Source organism: Anomaloglossus baeobatrachus, chromosome 5, assembly GCF_048569485.1.
Source record: "Anomaloglossus baeobatrachus isolate aAnoBae1 chromosome 5, aAnoBae1.hap1, whole genome shotgun sequence".
NCBI lineage: Eukaryota > Metazoa > Chordata > Amphibia > Anura > Aromobatidae > Anomaloglossus > Anomaloglossus baeobatrachus.
The window spans coordinates 7,138,475-7,159,120 of record NC_134357.1 but is presented as its reverse complement, the minus strand read 5'-3'; the positions used below and the strand labels follow the sequence as shown (position 1 = coordinate 7,159,120).

Genomic DNA, 20,646 nt, shown 5'->3' with positions numbered 1-20,646 from the left:
CCTTAATCTGATCTGACAGTCCCCTGCAGAACTGACTCCGAAAAGCAGGGTCCTTCCAAGAGGTCTCCACTGCAGAATGTCTGAACCTTGAGCTGGGGTCCGCCACCACTGAGCTGGGGTCCGCCACCACTGAGCTGGGGTCCGCCACCACTGAGCTGGGGTCCGCCACCACTGAGCTGGGGTCCGCCACCACTGAGCTGGGGTCCTCCACCACTGAGCGGGGGTCCTCCACCACTGAGCGGGGGTCCTCCACCACTGAGCGGGGGTCCTCCACCACTGAGCGGGGGTCCTCCACTGCATCTCCCTGAACCGATCCACAAATCTGGGATTGAGCAACGGAGACTTTATCAGGGTCATCATATATGAGACCGAGAGAAATCTCTCTACAGAGGCCAAATCTGGAGACTCCTCAGACAAACAAAAAGCCCAGACCTATGGATCTCCACAGATCAAAGACAAAATGATGCGACATGAGGACTGTAAGAACCAGAGGACAACGGACTCCAGGAGCAGATGCAGGATCCTGCCTGTGGCAGTGACAGGACACGTCCAGCAGGTGGCAGCGCTGTGCTCGAGGAGGATCCTTGCCTGTGGCAGTGACAGGACACATCCAGCAGGTGGCAGCGCTGTACTCCAGGAGCAGATGCAGGATCCTGCCTGTGGCAGTGACAGGACACATCCAGCAGGTGGCAGCGCTGTACTCCAGGAGCAGATGCAGGATCCTGCCTGTGGCAGTGACAGGACACATCCAGCAGGTGGCAGCGCTGTACTCCAGGAGCAGATGCAGGATCCTGCCTGTGGCAGTGACAGGACACGTCCAGCAGGTGGCAGCGCTGTGCTCGAGGAGGATCCTTGCCTGTGGCAGTGACAGGACACATCCAGCAGGTGGCAGCGCTGTACTCCAGGAGCAGATGCAGGATCCTGCCTGTGGCAGTGACAGGACACGTCCAGCAGGTGGCAGCGCTGTGCTCGAGGAGGATCCTTGCCTGTGGCAGTGACAGGACACGTCCAGCAGGTGGCAGCGCTGTACTCCAGGAGCAGATGCAGGATCCTGCCTGTGGCAGTGACAGGACACGTCCAGCAGGTGGCAGCGCTGTGCTCGAGGAGGATCCTTGCCTGTGGCAGTGACAGGACACGTCCAGCAGGTGGCAGCGCTGTGCTCGAGGAGGATCCTTGCCTGTGGCAGTTACAGGACACGTCCAGCAGGTGGCAGCGCTGTGCTCGAGGAGGATCCTTGCCTGTGGTAGTGACAGGACACATCCAGCAGGTGGCAGCGCTGTGCTCGAGGAGGATCCTTGCCTGTGGCAGTGACAGGACACGTCCAGCAGGTGGCAGCGCTGTGCTCGAGGAGGATCCTTGCCTGTGGTAGTGACAGGACACATCCAGCAGGTGGCAGCGCTGTGCTCGAGGAGGATCCTTGCCTGTGGCAGTGACAGGACACGTCCAGCAGGTGGCAGCGCTGTGCTCCAGGAGCAGATGCAGGATCCTGCCTGTGGCAGTGACAGGACACGTCCAACAGGTGGCAGCGCTGTGCTGTAGAAGACGTCAGTGATAGTGGCAGGACCTGTTGGTGGCGCTGCAGAGCACTGGTTCCTGCGCTGTGCGGTACGCGGTCATATGACTGATCGCTGCATATGTCGGGATAAAGGATTCCAATAGTATCCCCCGTGGAATTTTAGGGGCATTGCAGCTATAAGTCCCCTTACCTGGCAGCCAGACTGGCTTGCAAAGTCTCCTTAAGGAGAATAGTGTTCCCCCGTGGTCCCCACATAGCTTTCTCATGAGCCAGATCAGACACCCCCATACTTTGCACTGACGAGGGGCAAGCACCCCGAAACACCGTGTCTGCAAATTGGGATTCTGATCTGGCTTATATATCCTGAGTCATATTGCAAAGGATTGTCGAAAATCCACTTGTGACTTTTAGGATCGGTACTTCCAATAGGTGGCGCTGTGCTAGAGTTTGTCTCCTTTACTGGAGAGACAATTTGAATATTTCCCAGAGGGGCATTGCAGCTATAAGTCCCCTTACCTGGCAGCCAGACTGGCTTGCAAAGTCTCCTTAAGGAGAATAGTGTTCCCCCGTGGAATTTTAGGGGCATTGCAGCTATAAGTCCCCTTACCTGGCAGCCAGACTGGCTTGCAAAGTCTCCTTAAGGAGAATAGTGTTCCCCCGTGGTCCCCACATAGCTTTCTCATGAGCCAGATCAGACACCCCCATACTTTGCACTGACGAGGGGCAAGCACCCCGAAACACCGTGTCTGCAAATTGGGATTCTGATCTGGCTTATATATCCTGAGTCATATTGCAAAGGATTGTCGAAAATCCACTTGTGACTTTTAGGATCGGTACTTCCAATAGGTGGCGCTGTGCTAGAGTTTGTCTCCTTTACTGGAGAGACAATTTGAATATTTCCCAGAGGGGCATTGCAGCTATAAGTCCCCTTACCTGGCAGCCAGACTGGCTTGCAAAGTCTCCTTAAGGAGAATAGTGTTCCCCCGTGGAATTTTAGGGGCATTGCAGCTATAAGTCCCCTTACCTGGCAGCCAGACTGGCTTGCAAAGTCTCCTTAAGGAGAATAGTGTTCCCCCGTGGTCCCCACATAGCTTTCTCATGAGCCAGATCAGACACCCCCATACTTTGCACTGACGAGGGGCAAGCACCCCGAAACACCGTGTCTGCAAATTGGGATTCTGATCTGGCTTATATATCCTGAGTCATATTGCAAAGGATTGTCGAAAATCCACTTGTGACTTTTAGGATCGGTACTTCCAATAGGTGGCGCTGTGCTAGAGTTTGTCTCCTTTACTGGAGAGACAATTTGAATATTTCCCAGAGGGGCATTGCAGCTATAAGTCCCCTTACCTGGCAGCCAGACTGGCTTGCAAAGTCTCCTTAAGGAGAATAGTGTTCCCCCGTGGAATTTTAGGGGCATTGCAGCTATAAGTCCCCTTACCTGGCAGCCAGACTGGCTTGCAAAGTCTCCTTAAGGAGAATAGTGTTCCCCCGTGGTCCCCACATAGCTTTCTCATGAGCCAGATCAGACACCCCCATACTTTGCACTGACGAGGGGCAAGCACCCCGAAACACCGTGTCTGCAAATTGGGATTCTGATCTGGCTTATATATCCTGAGTCATATTGCAAAGGATTGTCGAAAATCCACTTGTGACTTTTAGGATCGGTACTTCCAATAGGTGGCGCTGTGCTAGAGTTTGTCTCCTTTACTGGAGAGACAATTTGAATATTTCCCAGAGGGGCATTGCAGCTATAAGTCCCCTTACCTGGCAGCCAGACTGGCTTGCAAAGTCTCCTTAAGGAGAATAGTGTTCCCCCGTGGAATTTTAGGGGCATTGCAGCTATAAGTCCCCTTACCTGGCAGCCAGACTGGCTTGCAAAGTCTCCTTAAGGAGAATAGTGTTCCCCCGTGGTCCCCACATAGCTTTCTCATGAGCCAGATCAGACACCCCCATACTTTGCACTGACGAGGGGCAAGCACCCCGAAACACCGTGTCTGCAAATTGGGATTCTGATCTGGCTTATATATCCTGAGTCATATTGCAAAGGATTGTCGAAAATCCACTTGTGACTTTTAGGATCGGTACTTCCAATAGGTGGCGCTGTGCTAGAGTTTGTCTCCTTTACTGGAGAGACAATTCCAATAGTATCAGACATTTCTGAAAGTTTTTCCATTTCCTCGGATTCTACAAAGAAACCACAAGGATTCACCCTTCAGGGGTCAGGGAAAGTTGGGTGATAAACACAATATTTTTTTTTTTTGGGGGGGGGGTTGAATATATTAGTTGTCACCCTCTCCCCCTTCTTATTAACTCTTCTGCTCCCAGCGCAGGGGATGCAGCAGATGGTTCCTGATTCTGAGGATCCGCGGCCGCCCCCTCCGGTGCAGAGACGTCTCTTCGCGCTCTCGTCGGTCCCGATTTCTGTGCGGATTTCTGCGCCTCCGGTCGTTGTGCAGAGGATACAATATACGCAGCGTTATATGTGCGCGTATTCCCCGCGCGGCGGCGGCGGCGCACTGAACTCATCTGCGGTGACACGGTCCCTCTGTGTCTGCTCTTCACCATCACATCACATAGGGACAATGACAGGAGACGAGCGGCCACAGCGACCGCCATCATGTGACTGCCAGAATTAGTCCCAGAGGCTTCTACAGAGGGCGGGGGTCACCAGCCGCAGGTGGGGAGCAAAATCATCACCAATAAATCAGGCGACAACTCAGGGTCCGCTGTGATGGTCTCATACGGGTGGACAAATCAAAGGTTCAGTCTCACTGGAAAGTCACATTCCGTGAGCGTCACCCCAACATTGCCAGGAAGAACTGATGAGGAACAATAAAGCCGAGACGTCAGGACAGAAACCAGACAGGAAAACTAAGATCTTCACAGAAGAATCCACACAAAAAGTCTGAAAACTCTTCTCTCCAATTATCTGATCTTCATTTTCTGCTCTAGTCACATCCCAAGCAGAATAGTGACTGCAGCTCTGGAGGTGACTGGAGGATAAGACACGATGTAACAGAAGAATAGTGACTGCAGCTCTGAAGGTGACTGGAGGATAAGACTATATGTAACAGAAGAATAGTGACTGCAGCTCTGGAGGTGACTGGAGGATAAGACACGATGTAACAGAAGAATAGTGACTGCAGCTCTGGAGGTGACTGAAGGATAAGACACGATGTAACAACAGAATAGTGACTGCAGCTCTGGAGGTGAATGGAGGATAAGACACGATGTAACAGAAGAATAGTGACTGCAGCTCTGGAGGTGACTGGAGGATAAGACACAATTCAAAAGCAGAATAGTGACTGCAGCTCTGAAGGTGACTGGAGGATAAGACGATATGTAACAGAAGAATAGTGACTGCAGCTCTGGAGGTGACTGGAGGATAAGACGATATGTAACAGAAGAATAGTGACTGCAGCTCTGGAGGTGACTGGAGGATAAGACGCAATGTAACAGCAGAATAGTGACTGCAGCTCTGAAGGTGACTGGAGGATAAGACACAATGTAACAGCAGAATAGTGACTGCAGCTCTGAAGGTGACTGGAGGATAAGACATGATGTAACAGCAGAATAAGTGACTGCAGCTCTGGAGGTGACTGGAGGATAAGACGCAATGTAACAGCAGAATAGTGACTGCAGCTCTGGAGGGGACTGGATGAAGAGCCACAGAGAAGAGGAGACGTTACAGACAAGGGGATGGGCCATGAAGAAGGGGAGGAGCCACAGATAAAGGGAGGGGCCTCAGAGAAGGTAGTGAGGAACAGCTGGATGGCAGATAAGGAATGAAGAGCCAAAAAAAGAGGAGAGGCTGCGCTAATAAATGACAAAAAAGGAGACAAGCAGCCAGAAAGGAGGAGAGGGGCAGCAGAGGAAGGAAGGGGGGGAGAAGGGGCACATAAAAGGAGGAGCAAAAAACAAAGGGGAGGAGCCTACAGAAAGGAGAAAAGAGGCAGACAGCAGAGAACTGAGGCGCCTCTCGGGCTGCGCCTCCTCTGCATATTCGGGTGGTGCTGCCCTTTAATCTCGTATACCATATGGCGGCCACTTACTGCTGGGTGCAGACAGCTCCTTCGCCCCTGGAGACATGGGTTGGGCCGCGCACGCCTGGCACAGGCAGTCTCTCCCATTGAACGTTACGCGATCCCCGGGAGGGAATGGACGCCTGCGGAAGAGAAGAGCAGAATATCAGATAATGTGTGGATACCTGGTATCAGCGCTGGGTTATATCTGCCGCCGTGTGACGATCTATAGGTGAAGATGAGACAGGTTCAGTGATTTCGCCCCTCTTGCTGCGGCGTTGTGATGGAGGACTTACTTGCAGGCCGTGCAGGCGAAGCAGGCGGGGTGGTAGGTTTTCCCCAGCGCCGTCACCACTTCTCCCTCCACGAACTCCCCGCAGCCGCTGCACTGCGTCCCGTACATGCGCTGGTAATCCAACGTGCACAGATACTCCCCGTTCTTGATGAAGAAGCCGCCCTGCGCCAAATCACAGCCGCAAACTGCAGAAAACAGAAAGAAAACGGAGGGTGAGAAACTATGGATCAACTGACAACCGAACCGCCGGACGGCGCAGGAAACGTGTCCAGAGCGGTCGTCACATTCTATCCACAGCGGAGGAAAAAAGTAACATGTGGCTCTGTCCGACAGAGAATTCTGTACCAGAAAGGTCTCCATGGGGTCCTCAGAGATCTCAGCCTCCCCCTAATAAAGCATTATTACACACCACCACCTACAGTGCCTTGCAAAAGTATTCACCCCCTTGGCATTTTTTGTGTTTTGCTACCTCCCAACCTTGAATTTCACAGCTTATTGAGGGTTTGCATCGGTTCTTGCACAGAACAAACCGACAACTGGGAACATTCAGATTTTCTTTTATTGTGAAGCAAACAACAAATGGGACAAAATAACTTAAAACTTCAGTGTGCATAACTATTCACCCCCTGTAGTCAGTGCTTTGTGGAGCCTGATTTTGTGGAAGTTACAGCTGTAGTCGCTTTGGATAAGTGTCTGAGATTTCCACATCTTCCTCCGGGCAGATCTGCTCCGGCTCCTTCCATTAGACGTCTCCTCCAGTGACCATCGCTCTTCACCTCTGACCACAGATTCTCCATTGGATTGAGGTCTGGGCTGTGACTCAGGGGCTCCAATACATTTGCACGCTTCCCCTCACTCCCCTCCAGTGAGGATTTAGCAGGAGCTTCGGGTCATTATCTTGATAAAAGATTAAACCTCCGTCCAGTCTCACATCACTGACAAGACTGAAAGGTTCCCGTTAAACAATATCCCTGTATTTCACATCACCCATCTTCCATTGAACTAGGACTATTTTCCCTGTCTCTGCTGCCGAAAACCCTCCCCCAGCATGAAGCTGTCACCACCATGTCTCACTGTGGGGATGGTGTTCTTGGGGTGATGAGCTGTTGGTTTTGGCAAAAGACATAGTGTTACCTTGGTCGCCAAAAAGTCTAGTTTTGGTCTCATCTGACCACAGCACCTTCCTCCTGACATTTGGAAACATCAAAAGGACTCTTCCAAGTTTTGGCTGTAAGTAAAGGCTTTCTTCTGGCCACTTTTCCATAAAGGTCGGCTCTATGAGTGTACGGCTTATAGTGGTCGTATGGACAGATCCTCCAGTCTCTGCTTGGGAAACCCTGCAGATACTTCAGGGCTACCATTGGTCTCTGTGCTGCCTCTCTGATTAATCCCCTCCTTGCCTGGGCTGAGAGTTTTGGTGGGCAGCTCTCCGTTGGCAGGTTTGTTGTGGTACCATATTATTTCCATTTGATGATAATAGATTTGATGGTTTTCCGGGGATCATCTGATATTGGGATATTATTTTAGAACTTGATCCTGACTTGAATGTTTCAACACTGTCTAACTTGTTTGGAGATCTCCTTCATCTTCATGGTGTTGTTTGGAGATCTCCTTGGTCTTCGTGGTGGTGTTTGGAGATCTCCTTGGTCTTCGTGGTGGTGTTTGGAGATCTCCTTGGTCTTCGTGGTGTTGTGTGAAGATCTCCTTGGTCTTCATGGTGTTGTGTGAAGATCTCCTTGGTCTTCATGGTGTTGTGTGGAGATCTCCTTGGTCTTCATGGTGTTATTTGGCGAGCTCCTTGGTCTTCATGGTGTTGTCTGAAGATCTCCTTGGTCTTCATGGTGGTGTTTGGAGATCTCCTTGGTCTTCATGGTGTTGTCTGAAGATCTCCTTGGTCTTCATGGTGTTGTGTGGAGATCTCCTTGGTCTTCATGGTGTCATTTGGCGAGCTCCTTGGTCTTCATGGTGTTGTCTGAAGATCTCCTTGGTCTTCATGGTGGTGTTTGGAGATCTCCTTGGTCTTCATGGTGTTGTCTGAAGATCTCCTTGGTCTTCATGGTGTTGTGTGAAGATCTCCTTGGTCTTCATGGTGTTGTCTGAAGATCTCCTTGGTCTTCATGGTGTTATCTGAATATCTCCTTGGTCTTCATGGTGTTGTCTGAAGATCTCCTTGGTCTTCATGGTGGTGTTTGGAGACCTCCTTGGTCTTCATGGTGTTGTTTGGTTAGTGATGCCTCTTGCTTGGTCTTGCAGACTCCGTGGCCTTTCAGAAAGCTGTGCATACACTGACAGACCCGGGGATGCTTAGACTGCACACAGGTGGGCTTCCTCTCACTGAACATGTGACTTATGAAGGAAATTGCTTGCACCAGAAATTTATAGGGGCTTCATAGCAAAAGAGAATACAATTGCACATGACAAGTTTTATTTATTTTATTACAAAATTTAACATTTTTGCCTATATTTTTCTTGCTTCAGTTCCCAAAATGATACTATTTAGTGTTAATGCCTCACACACAAAGTGAGTTACAAAAATATTTACATACAGGTTGGAATGTAACAAAATAAATAGGCAAAAAGCCAAGGGGGTGAACACTTTTGCAAGGCACTGTATATATTATGTACATAGTACATGCAATTCAATTAAAGACTCCTCCTCTGGGAAAAACCTACTATCCTGCTCATCCTGAGCCTCCTGGTTAATTTACTATAGAATGCCTGAAGTGTGGTGAGGACGGACGTATCTGCCGATCAGCAAAAGACAGGGCAAAGGTATGTACATACAGTATATACAGTATATGTATAGTATATACAGTGCACCTACAGCCCAAAGAGTGGAGCCCGACTAGTCTTGGTTTTCACATTTTGCCTCTTCAGTGTTTTTCGCTCTATTGGTCGGCTGTTTCTATGGTTACTGACGCACAATTCTAAACATTCTATAAGTTGTTACATTTTATTGACAATTCCATGAAGGTTCTAAACAGTCTGAATATTCCAGCGCTGGAGGAGGAGGCAAGGATCTATTGGGATCCCAGGGGAAAGGGACAGTGATCTATGGGGATCTTAGGGGAGGGAAGCAGTGATCTATGGGGATCCTAGGGGAGGGGGCAGTGAATTATGGGGATCTTAGGGGAGAGAGCAATGATCTATTGGGGTCATTAGAGAGAGTGATTGGGACCTATGGGTATCTTGAAGGAAAAATCACTTTTACCCAATAGGTTGTAAAAACTCAAACTTGGCACATACAGCATAAGACAGAGGGGAAAAGAAGACTGAGCCGCCAGGACGGGGTTAAACAGCAGCGTGTCACTGTGTGGACTGCAGCCAAGTACTAGGTGCAGCGTGCACAGGTAGACACAGATGGGGCTGTTTAGTAACTGCCCGCCGGGTTTGGCAGCAGAAACCGGAGAGAAGGGTTTCTTTGTGTCGCACCAAAAACAAGATGCACTTCACTCCACTGCCATATGTTACTGACAACGCCGGGTCATCAACAGCGCAGGAACCACGACCGCTCCTGAGCAAAGGCACTACACCTGAAAGAAGTGGTACTGTGCAGTGTATATACTGTATACAGGTACTGAGGATCATCCAGTATACAGGACAGAAGTGGTACTGTGCAGTGTATATATACAGAATAATACAGGTACTGAGGATTACACCCAGTATACAGGACAGAAGTGGTACTGTGCAGTGTATATATACAGAATAATACAGATACTGAGGATTACACCCAGTATACAGGACAGGAGAAGTGGTACTGTGCAGTGTATATATACAGAATAATACAGATACTGAGGATTACACCCAGTATACAGGACAGGAGAAGTGGTACTGTGCAGTGTATATATACAGAATAATACAGAGACTGAGGATTACACCCAGTATACAGGACAGGAGAAGTGGTACTGTGCAGTGTATATATACAGAATAATACAGAGACTGAGGATTACACCCAGTATACAGGACAGGAGAAGTGGTACTGTGCAGTGTATATATACAGAATAATACAGGTACTGAGGATTACACCCAGTATACAGGACAGGAGAAGTGGTACTGTGCAGTATATATATACAGAATAATACAGATACTGAGGATTACACCCAGTATACAAGACAGGAGAAGTGGTACTGTGCAGTGTATATATACAGAATAATACAGATACTGAGGATTACACCCAGTATACAGGACAGGAGAAGTGGTACTGTGCAGTGTATATATACAGAATAATACAGATACTGAGGATTACACCCAGTATACAGGACAGGAGAAGTGGTACTGTGCAGTGTATATATACAGAATAATACAGATACTGAGGATTACACCCAGTATACAGGACAGGAGAAGTGGTACTGTGCAGTGTATATATACAGAATAATACAGACACTGAGGATTACACCCAGTATACAGGACAAGAGAAGTGGTACTGTGCAGTGTATATATACAGAATAATACACGTACTGAGGATCATCCAGTATACAGGACAGGAGAAGTGGTACTGTGCAGTGTATATACAGAATAATACAGGTACTGAGGATTACACCCAGTATACAGGACAGGAGAAGTGGTACTGTGCAGTGTACATATACAGAATAATACAGATACTGAGGATTACACCCAGTATACAGGACAGGAGAAGTGGTACTGTGCAGTGTATATATACAGAATAATACAGACACTGAGGATTACACCCAGTATACAGGACAGGAGAAGTGGTACTGTGTAGTGTATATATACAGAATAATACAGGTACTGAGGATCATCCAGTATACAGGACAGGAGAAGTGGTACTGTGCAGTGTATATATACAGAATAATACAGATACTAAGGATTACACCCAGTATACAGGACAGGAGAAGTGGTACTGTGCAGTGTATATATACAGAATAATACAGGTACTGAGGATCATCCAGTATACAGGACAGGAGAAGTGGTACTGTGCAGTGTATATATACAGAATAATACAGATACTGAGGATTACACCCAGTATACAGGACAGGAGAAGTGGTACTGTGCAGTGTATATATACAGAATAATACAGGTACTGAGGATTACACCCAGTATACAGGACAGGAGAAGTGGTACTGTGCAGTGTATATATACAGAATAATACAGATACTGAGGATTACACCCAGTATACAGGACAGGAGAAGTGGTACTGTGCAGTGTATATATACAGAATAATACAGACACTGAGGATTACACCCAGTATACAGGACAAGAGAAGTGGTACTGTGCAGTGTATATATACAGAATAATACAGGTACTGAGGATCATCCAGTATACAGGACAGGAGAAGTGGTACTGTGCAGTGTATATACAGAATAATACAGGTACTGAGGATTACACCCAGTATACAGGACAGGAGAAGTGGTACTGTGCAGTGTATATATACAGAATAATACAGATACTGAGGATTACACCCAGTATACAGGACAGGAGAAGTGGTACTGTGCAGTGTATATATACAGAATAATACAGACACTGAGGATTACACCCAGTATACAGGACAGGAGAAGTGGTACTGTGCAGTGTATATATACAGAATAATACAGGTACTGAGGATCATCCAGTATACAGGACAGGAGAAGTGGTACTGTGCAGTGTATATATACAGAATAATACAGATACTGAGGATTACACCCAGTATACAGGACAGGAGAAGTGGTACTGTGCAGTGTATATATACAGAATAATACAGGTACTGAGGATCATCCAGTATACAGGACAGGAGAAGTGGTACTGTGCAGTGTATATATACAGAATAATACAGGTACTGAGGATTACACCCTGTATACAGGACAGGAGAAGTGGTACTGTGCAGTGTATATATACAGAATAATACAGATACTGAGGATCACACCCAGTATACAGGACAGGAGAAGTGGTACTGTGCAGTGTATATATACAGAATAATACAGATACTGAGGATTGCACCCAGTATACAGGACAGGAGAAGTGGTACTGTGCAGTGTATATATATAGAATAATACAGATACTGAGGATTACACCCAGTATACAGGACAGGAGAAGTGGTACTGTGCAGTGTATATATACAGAATAATACAGATACTGAGGATCATCCAGTATACAGGACAGGAGAAGTGGTACTGTGCAGTGTATATATACAGAATAATACAGATACTGAGGATTACACCCAGTATACAGGACAGGAGAAGTGGTACTGTGCAGTGTATATACAGAATAATACAGATACTGAGGATTACACCCAGTATACAGGACAGGAGAAGTGGTACTGTGCAGTGTATATATACAGAATAATACAGATACTGAGGATTACACCCAGTATACAGGACAGGAGAAGTGGTACTGTGCAGTGTATATATACAGAATAATACAGGTACTGAGGATTACACCCAGTATACAGGATAGGAGAAGTGGTACTGTGCAGTGTATATATACAGAATAATACAGATACTGAGGATTACACCCAGTATACAGGACAGGAGAAGTGGCACTGTGCAGTGTATATATATATAGAATAATACAGGTACTGAGGATTACACCCAGTATACAGGACAGGAGAAGTGGTACTGTGCAGTGTATATATACAGAATAATACATATACTGAGGATTACACCCCGTATACAGGACAGGAGAAGTGGTACTGTGCAGTGTATATATACAGAATAATACAGATACTGAGGATTACACCCAGTATACAGGACAGGAGAAGTGGCACTGTGCAGTGTATATATACAGAATAATACAGACACTGAGGATTACACCCAGTATACAGGACAGGAGAAGTGGTACTGTGCAGTGTATATATACAGAATAATACAGGTACTGAGGATTACACCCAGTATACAGGATAGGAGAAGTGGTACTGTGCAGTGTATATATACAGAATAATACAGATACTGAGGATTACACCCAGTATACAGGACAGGAGAAGTGGCACTGTGCAGTGTATATATATAGAATAATACAGGTACTGAGGATTACACCCAGTATACAGGACAGGAGAAGTGGTACTGTGCAGTGTATATATACAGAATACATATACTGAGGATTACACCCCGTATACAGGACAGGAGACGTGGTACTGTGCAGTGTATATATACAGAATAATACAGATACTGAGGATTACACCCAGTATACAGGACAGGAGAAGTGGCACTGTGCAGTGTATATATACAGAATAATACAGACACTGAGGATTACACCCAGTATACAGGACAGGAGAAGTGGTACTGTGCAGTGTATATATACAGAATAATACAGATACTGAGGATTACACCCAGTATACAGGACAGGAGAAGTGGTACTGTGCAGTGTGTATATATACAGAATAATGCAGATACAGAGGATTACACCCAGTATACAGGACAGGAGAAGTGGTACTGTGCAGTGTATATATACAGAATAATACAGGTACTGAGGATTACACCCAGTATACAGGACAGGAGGAGTGGTACTGTGCAGTGTATATATACAGAATAATACAGGTACTGAGGATTACACCCAGTATACAGGAGAGGAGAAGTGGTACTGTGCAGTGTGTATATATACAGAATAATGCAGATACAGAGGATTACACCCAGTATACAGGACAGGAGAAGTGGTACTGTGCAGTGTATATATACAGAATAATACAGGTACTGAGGATTACACCCAGTATACAGGACAGGAGGAGTGGTACTGTGCAGTGTATATATATATAGAATAATACAGATACTGAGGATTACACCCAGTATACAGGAGAGGAGAAGTGGTACTGTGCAGTGTATATATACAGAATAATACAGATACTGAGGATTACACCCAGTATACAGGACAGGAGGAGTGGTACTGTGCAGTGTATATATACAGAATAATACAGATACTGAGGATTACACCCAGTATACAGGACAGGAGAAGTGGTACTGTGCAGTGTATATACAGAATAATACAGATACTGAGGATTACACCCAGTATACAGGACAGGAGGAGTGGTACTGTGCAGTGTATATATACAGAATAATACAGATACTGAGGAGTACACCCAGTATACAGGACAGGAGAAGTGGTACTGTGCAGTGTATATATACAGAATAATACAGATACTGAGGAGTACACCCAGTATACAGGAGAGGAGAAGTGGCACTGTGCAGTGTATATATACAGAATAATACATATACTGAGGATTACACTCAGCACACAGGACAGGAGAAGTGGTACTGTGCAGTGTATATATACAGAATAATACATATACTGAGGATTACACACAGCACACAGGACAGGAGAAGTGGTACTGTGCAGTGTATATACTGTATACAGGTACTGAGGATCATCCAGTATACAGGACAGGAGAAGTGTTACTGTGCAGTGTATATATACAGAATAATACAGATACTGAGGATTACACCCAGTATACAGGACAGGAGAAGTGGTACTGTGCAGTGTATATATACAGAATAATACAGGTACTGAGGATTACACCCAGTATACAGGACAGGAGAAGTGGTACTGTGCAGTGTATATATACAGAATAATACAGGTACTGAGGATTACACCCAGTATACAGGACAGGAGAAGTGGTACTGTGCAGTGTATATATACAGGATAATACAGGTACTGAGGATTACACCCAGTATACAGGACAGGAGAAGTGGTACTGTGCAGTGTATATATACAGAATAATACAGGTACTGAGGATTACACCCAGTATACAGGACAGGAGAAGTGGTACTGTGCAGTGTATATATACAGAATAATACAGATACTGAGGATTACACCCAGTATACAGGACAGGAGAAGTGGTACTGTGCAGTGTATATATACAGAATAATACAGATACTGAGGATTACACCCAGTATACAGGACAGGAGAAGTGGTACTGTGCAGTGTATATATACAGAATAATACAGATACTGAGGATTACACCCAGTATACAGGACAGGAGAAGTGGTACTGTGCAGTGTATATATACAGAATAATACAGATACTGAGGATTACACCCAGTATACAGGACAGGAGAAGTGGTACTGTGCAGTGTATATATACAGAATAATACAGGTACTGAGGATTACACCCAGTATACAGGACAGGAGAAGTGGTACTGTGCAGTGTATATATACAGAATAATACAGATACTGAGGATTACACCCAGTATACAGGACAAGAGAAGTGGTACTGTGCAGTGTATATATACAGAATAATACAGATACTGAAGATTACACCCAGTATACAGGACAGGAGAAGTGGTACTGTGCACTGTATATATACAGAATAATACAGATACTGAGGATTACACCCAGTATACAGGACAGGAGAAGTGGTACTGTGCAGTGTATATATACAGAATAATACAGACACTGAGGATTACACCCAGTATACAGGACAGGAGAAGTGGTACTGTGCAGTGTATATATGCAGAATAATACAGGTACTGAGGATTACACCCAGTATACAGGACAGGAGAAGTGGTACTGTGCAGTGTATAGATACAGTATAATACTGAGGACTCACGTAGATCTCCTGGAAGCTTCTATGAATCTTTGTAACATGTGTCCCCTACACTCTTTGTCTGATTCTTGGTATTTGGGGTGCCGGTGATGGTCGCCTCCCCGTTGTTGATGCTTCTTCTCGCTCACCTGGATCTCTTCTGCAGATTCTCCCACGTCTCTGCCCTATGGTTCTCGGCACGGAGACGGCAGTTGCGGACACTTATTATTCTTTATCTACCACAGACTTTATTTCCCACTGAAGTTATGCTGAGACTCATTAAACCGCATGTAAATAAAAACATTGCTCCTGGCGCGGCGCCATCCCCTCCGTCCTCAGAGAGCTCCATCAATTAGTCTCAATTAAAAACACAAGAGGCTCAAAACGCCAGAAGAGAGAAACGGCAAAACTAAAAACCTTAACGAGTCCCCTGCATCAAACTGTAACGAGCCACTCCCCCTCCCCCGGTCCAGTGTGATATATGTGAAGCATATGGAGAGAAGTTCTGTAACGTCTGATGGACTTTGCGTCACTCTTACACTGATGTGCAGATCCCGGCAACCGACACCAAATTCTGCGCTTCTTCTGCTATGTTGGGACTAAAGAAGACGTCCCCCGATGTGTCGCCCCCCGCTGCTCACATGAGGTTTTCAAAACTTCTTTCCCCTCTTTTCTCGTATCTATTATTTTCTATTTCTTCACCCAAAACTTGGAGACATCCGGAATTTTGATCAAAGTCGCAGCTCAAATTTACTAAAACTACGAGTCTGTGATAAATCAGAGCGCGCTCAGAAAAACGGACACTACCCGGAGGACGCCGGACCGAGAAGGGAAACTCGAGAGGATCAGCAAAAAGAAAAAACGGACAATACCCGGAGGACGCCGGACCGAGAAGGGAAACTGGAGAGGCTCAGCAAAAAGAAAAAACGGACAATACCCGGAGGACGCCGGACCGAGAAGGGAAACTCGAGAGGATCAGCAAAAAGAAAAAACGGACAATACCCGGAGGACGCCGGACCGAGAAGGGAAACTCGAGAGGATCAGCAAAAAGAAAAAACAGACAATACCCGGAGGACGCCGGACCGAGAAGGGAAACTGGAGAGGATCAGCAAAAAGAAAAAACGGACAATACCCGGAGGACGCCGGACCGAGAAGGGAAACTCGAGAGGATCAGCAAAAAGAAAAAACAGACAATACCCGGAGGACACCGGACCGAGAAGGGAAACTCGAGAGGATCAGCAAAAAGAAAAAACGGACAATACCCGGAGGACGCCGGACCGAGAAGGGAAACTCGAGAGGATCAGCAAAAAGAAAAAACGGACAATACCCGGAGGACGCCGGACCGAGAAGGGAAACTCGAGAGGATCAGCAAAAAGAAAAAACAGACAATACCCGGAGGACACCGGACCGAGAAGGGAAACTCGAGAGGATCAGCAAAAAGAAAAAACGGACAATACCCGGAGGACGCCGGACCGAGAAGGGAAACTCGAGAGGATCAGCAAAAAGAAAAAACGGACAATACCCGGAGGACGCCGGACCGAGAAGGGAAACTCGAGAGGATCAGCAAAAAGAAAAAACAGACAATACCCGGAGGACGCCGGACCGAGAAGGGAAACTGGAGAGGATCAGCAAAAAGAAAAAACGGACAATACCCGGAGGACGCCGGACCGAGAAGGGAAACTCGAGAGGATCAGCAAAAAGAAAAAACGGACAATACCCGGAGGACGCCGGACCGAGAAGGGAAACTCGAGAGGATCAGCAAAAAGAAAAAACAGACAATACCCGGAGGACACCGGACCGAGAAGGGAAACTTGAGAGGATCAGCAAAAAGAAAAAACGGACAATGCCTGGAGGACACCGGACCGAGAAGGGAAACTCGAGAGGATCAGCAAAAAGAAAAAACGGACAATACCCGGAGGACACCGGACCGAGAAGGGAAACTCGAGAGGATCAGCAAAAAGAAAAAACAGACAATACCCGGAGGACACCGGACCGAGAAGGGAAACTCGAGAGGATCAGCAAAAAGAAAAAACGGACAATACCCGGAGGACACCGGACCGAGAAGGGAAACTCGAGAGGCTCAGCAAAAAGAAAAAACGGGCAATACCCGGAGGACACCGGACCGAGAAGGGAAACTCGAGAGGATCAGCAAAAAGAATAAACGGGCAATACCCGGAGGACGCCGGACCGAGAAGGGAAACTCGAGAGGATCAGCAAAAAGGACAATACCTGGAGGTCACCGTATCGAGAAGGGAAACTCGAGATGATCAGCAAAAAGAAAAAAGGACAATACCTGGAGGACACCGGACCGAGAAGGGACACTCGAGAGAATCAGCAAAAAGAAAAAACGGACAATACCCGGAGGACGCCGGACCGAGAAGGGACACCCGAGAGGATCAGCAAAAAGGACAATACCTGGAGGTCACCGTATCGAGAAGGGAAACTCGAGATGATCAGCAAAAAGAAAAAAGGACAATACCTGGAGGACACCGGACCGAGAAGGGACACTCGAGAGAATCAGCAAAAAGAAAAAACGGACAATACCCGGAGGACACTGGACCGAAAAGGGAAACTCGAGAGGATCAGCAGAAAGAAAAAACGGACAATGCCTGGAGGACGCCGGACCAAGAAGGGAAACTCGAGAGGATCAGCGGCTCCTCACAGCAAAAAGAAAAAATCCAGAAAATGTTATAGTAAAAACTAAAAGTGACCAATGAAAGAAGGAAAAGTGATCCAAAACTAAGGACAAGAAGTCAGGTATAGGGAGAAAATCCTGCAGATGTGTCTGTAATGAGAGCAGAGGAAAAAACCTAACGCTCCTGGTTTTGGAATACAAATACTGCAGTGTGAATGAGGCGTGACAATGTATCAGTGCTGCAGTGTGAATGAGGCGTGACAATGTATCAGCGCTGCAGTGTGAATGAGGCGTGACAATGTATCAGTGCTGCAGTGTGAATGAGGCGTGACAATGTATCAGCGCTGCAGTGTGAATGAGGTGTGACAATGTATCAGTGCTGCAGTGTGAATGAGGTGTGACAATGTATCAGTGCTGCAGTGTGAATGAGGCGTGACAATGTATCAGTGCTGCAGTGTGAATGAGGCGTGACAATGTATCAGTGCTGCAGTGTGAATGAGGCGTGACAATGTATCAGTGCTGCAGTGTGAATGAGGCGTGACAATGTATCAGCGCTGCAGTGTGAATGAGGCGTGACAATGTATCAATGCTGCAGTGTGAATGAGGCGTGACAATGTATCAGCACTGCAGTGTGAATGAGGTGTGACAATGTATCAGCGCTGCAGTGTGAATGAGGTGTGACAATGTATCAGTGCTGCAGTGTGAATGAGGTGTGACAATGTATCAGTGCTGCAGTGTGAATGAGGCGTGACAATGTATCAGCGCTGCAGTGTGAATGAGGTGTGACAATGTATCAGTGCTGCAGTGTGAATGAGGCGTGACAATGTATCAATGCTGCAGTGTGAATGAGGCGTGACAATGTATCAGCGCTGCAGTGTGAATGAGGCGTGACAATGTATCAGCGCTGCAGTGTGAATGAGGCGTGACAATGTATCAGCGCTGCAGTGTGAATGAGGCGTGACAATGTATCAGTGCTGCAGTGTGAATGAGGCGTGACAATGTATCAGCGCTGCAGTGTGAATGAGGTGTGACAATGTATCAGCGCTGCAGTGTGAATGAGGTGTGACAATGTATCAGTGCTGCAGTGTGAATGAGGCGTGACAATGTATCAGCGCTGCAGTGTGAATGAGGCGTGACAATGTATCAGTGCTGCAGTGTGAATGAGGCGTGACAATGTATCAGTGCTGCAGTGTGAATGAGGCGTGACAATGTATCAGTGCTGCAGTGTGAATGAGGCGTGACAATGTATCGGCGCTGCAGTGTGAATGAGGCGTGACAATGTATCAGCGCTGCAGTGTGAATGAGGCGTGACAATGTATCAGCGCTGCAGTGTGAATGAGGCGTGACAATGTATCGGTGCTGCAGTGTGAATGAGGCGTGACAATGTATCGGTGCTGCAGTGTGAATGAGGTGTGACAATGTATCGGTGCTGCAGTGTGAATGAGGCGTGACAATGTATCAGTGCTGCAGTGTGAATGAGGTGTGACAATGTATCAGTGCTGCAGTGTGAATGAGGCGTGACAGTGTATCAGTGCTGCAGTGTGAATGAGGCGTGACAGTGTATCAGCGCTGCAGTGTGAATGAGGCGTGACAATGTATCGGCGCTGCTGTGTGAATGAGGCGTGACAATGTATCAGTGCTGCAGTGTGAATGAGGTGTGACAATGTATCAGCGCTGCAGTGTGAATGAGGTGTGACAATGTATCGGTGCTGCAGTGTGAATGAGGCGTGACAATGTATCAGTGCTGCAGTGTGAATGAGGCGTGACAATGTATCAGTGCTGCAGTGTGAATGAGGTGTGACAGTATCAGTGCTGCAGTGTGAATGAGGCGTGACAATGTATCAGTGCTGCAGTGTGAATGAGGCGTGACAATGTATCAGTGCTGCAGTGTGAATGAGGTGTGACAGTATCAGTGCTGCAGTGTGAATGAGGCGTGACAATGTATCGGTGCTGCAGTGTGAATGAGGCGTGACAATGTATCAGTGCTGCAGTGTGAATGAGGCGTGACAATGTATCAGCGCTGCAGTGTGAATGAGGTGTGACAATGTATCGGTGCTGCAGTGTGAATGAGGCGTGACAATGTATCAGTGCTGCAGTGTGAATGAGGCGTGACAGTGTATCAGCGCTGCAGTGTGAATGAGGCGTGACAGTGTATCAGCGCTGCAGTGTGAATGAGGTGTGACAGTATCAGTGCTGCAGTGTGAATGAGGCGTGACAGTGTATCAGTCCTGCAGTGTGAATGAGGCGTGACAATGTATCAGTGCTGCAGTGTGAATGAGGCGTGACAATGTATCAGTGCTGCAGTGTGAATGAGGCGTGACAGTGTATCAGTGCTGCAGTGTGAATGAGGCGTGACAGTGTATCAGTGCTGCAGTGTGAATGAGGCGTGACAATGTATCAGTGCTGCAGTGTGAATGAGGCATGACAATGTATCAGTGCTGCAGTGTGAATGAGGTGTGACAATGTATCAGTGCTGCAGTGTGAATGAGGCGTGACAATGTATCAGCGCTGCAGTGTGAATGAGGCGTGACAATGTATCAGTGCTGCAGTGTGAATGAGGCGTGACAGTGTATCAGTGCTGCAGTGTGAATGAGGCGTGACAATGTATCAGTGCTGTAGTGTGAATGAGGCATGACAATGTATCAGCGCTGCAGTGTGAATGAGGCGTGACAATGTATCAGTGCTGCAGTGTGAATGAGGCATGACAGTGTATCAGTGCTGCAGTGTG

The 20,646-nt window shown here is 47.1% G+C and overlaps 1 protein-coding gene across 1 annotated transcript in view; it reads right to left on the bottom strand.

Moving 5' to 3' along the window:
- Positions 1 to 20,646, bottom strand: part of ABLIM1 (actin binding LIM protein 1) — a 331,013-nt gene that overhangs the window by 150,828 nt on the left and 159,539 nt on the right. Inside the window, exons 3-4 of the mRNA XM_075348153.1 lie at positions 5,838 to 6,021; positions 5,572 to 5,684 (exon numbers count right to left, since the gene is read on the bottom strand). Coding sequence (XP_075204268.1) covers positions 5,572 to 5,684; positions 5,838 to 6,021 — 297 coding nt within the window. The remainder of the gene's footprint in view (positions 1 to 5,571; positions 5,685 to 5,837; positions 6,022 to 20,646) is intronic.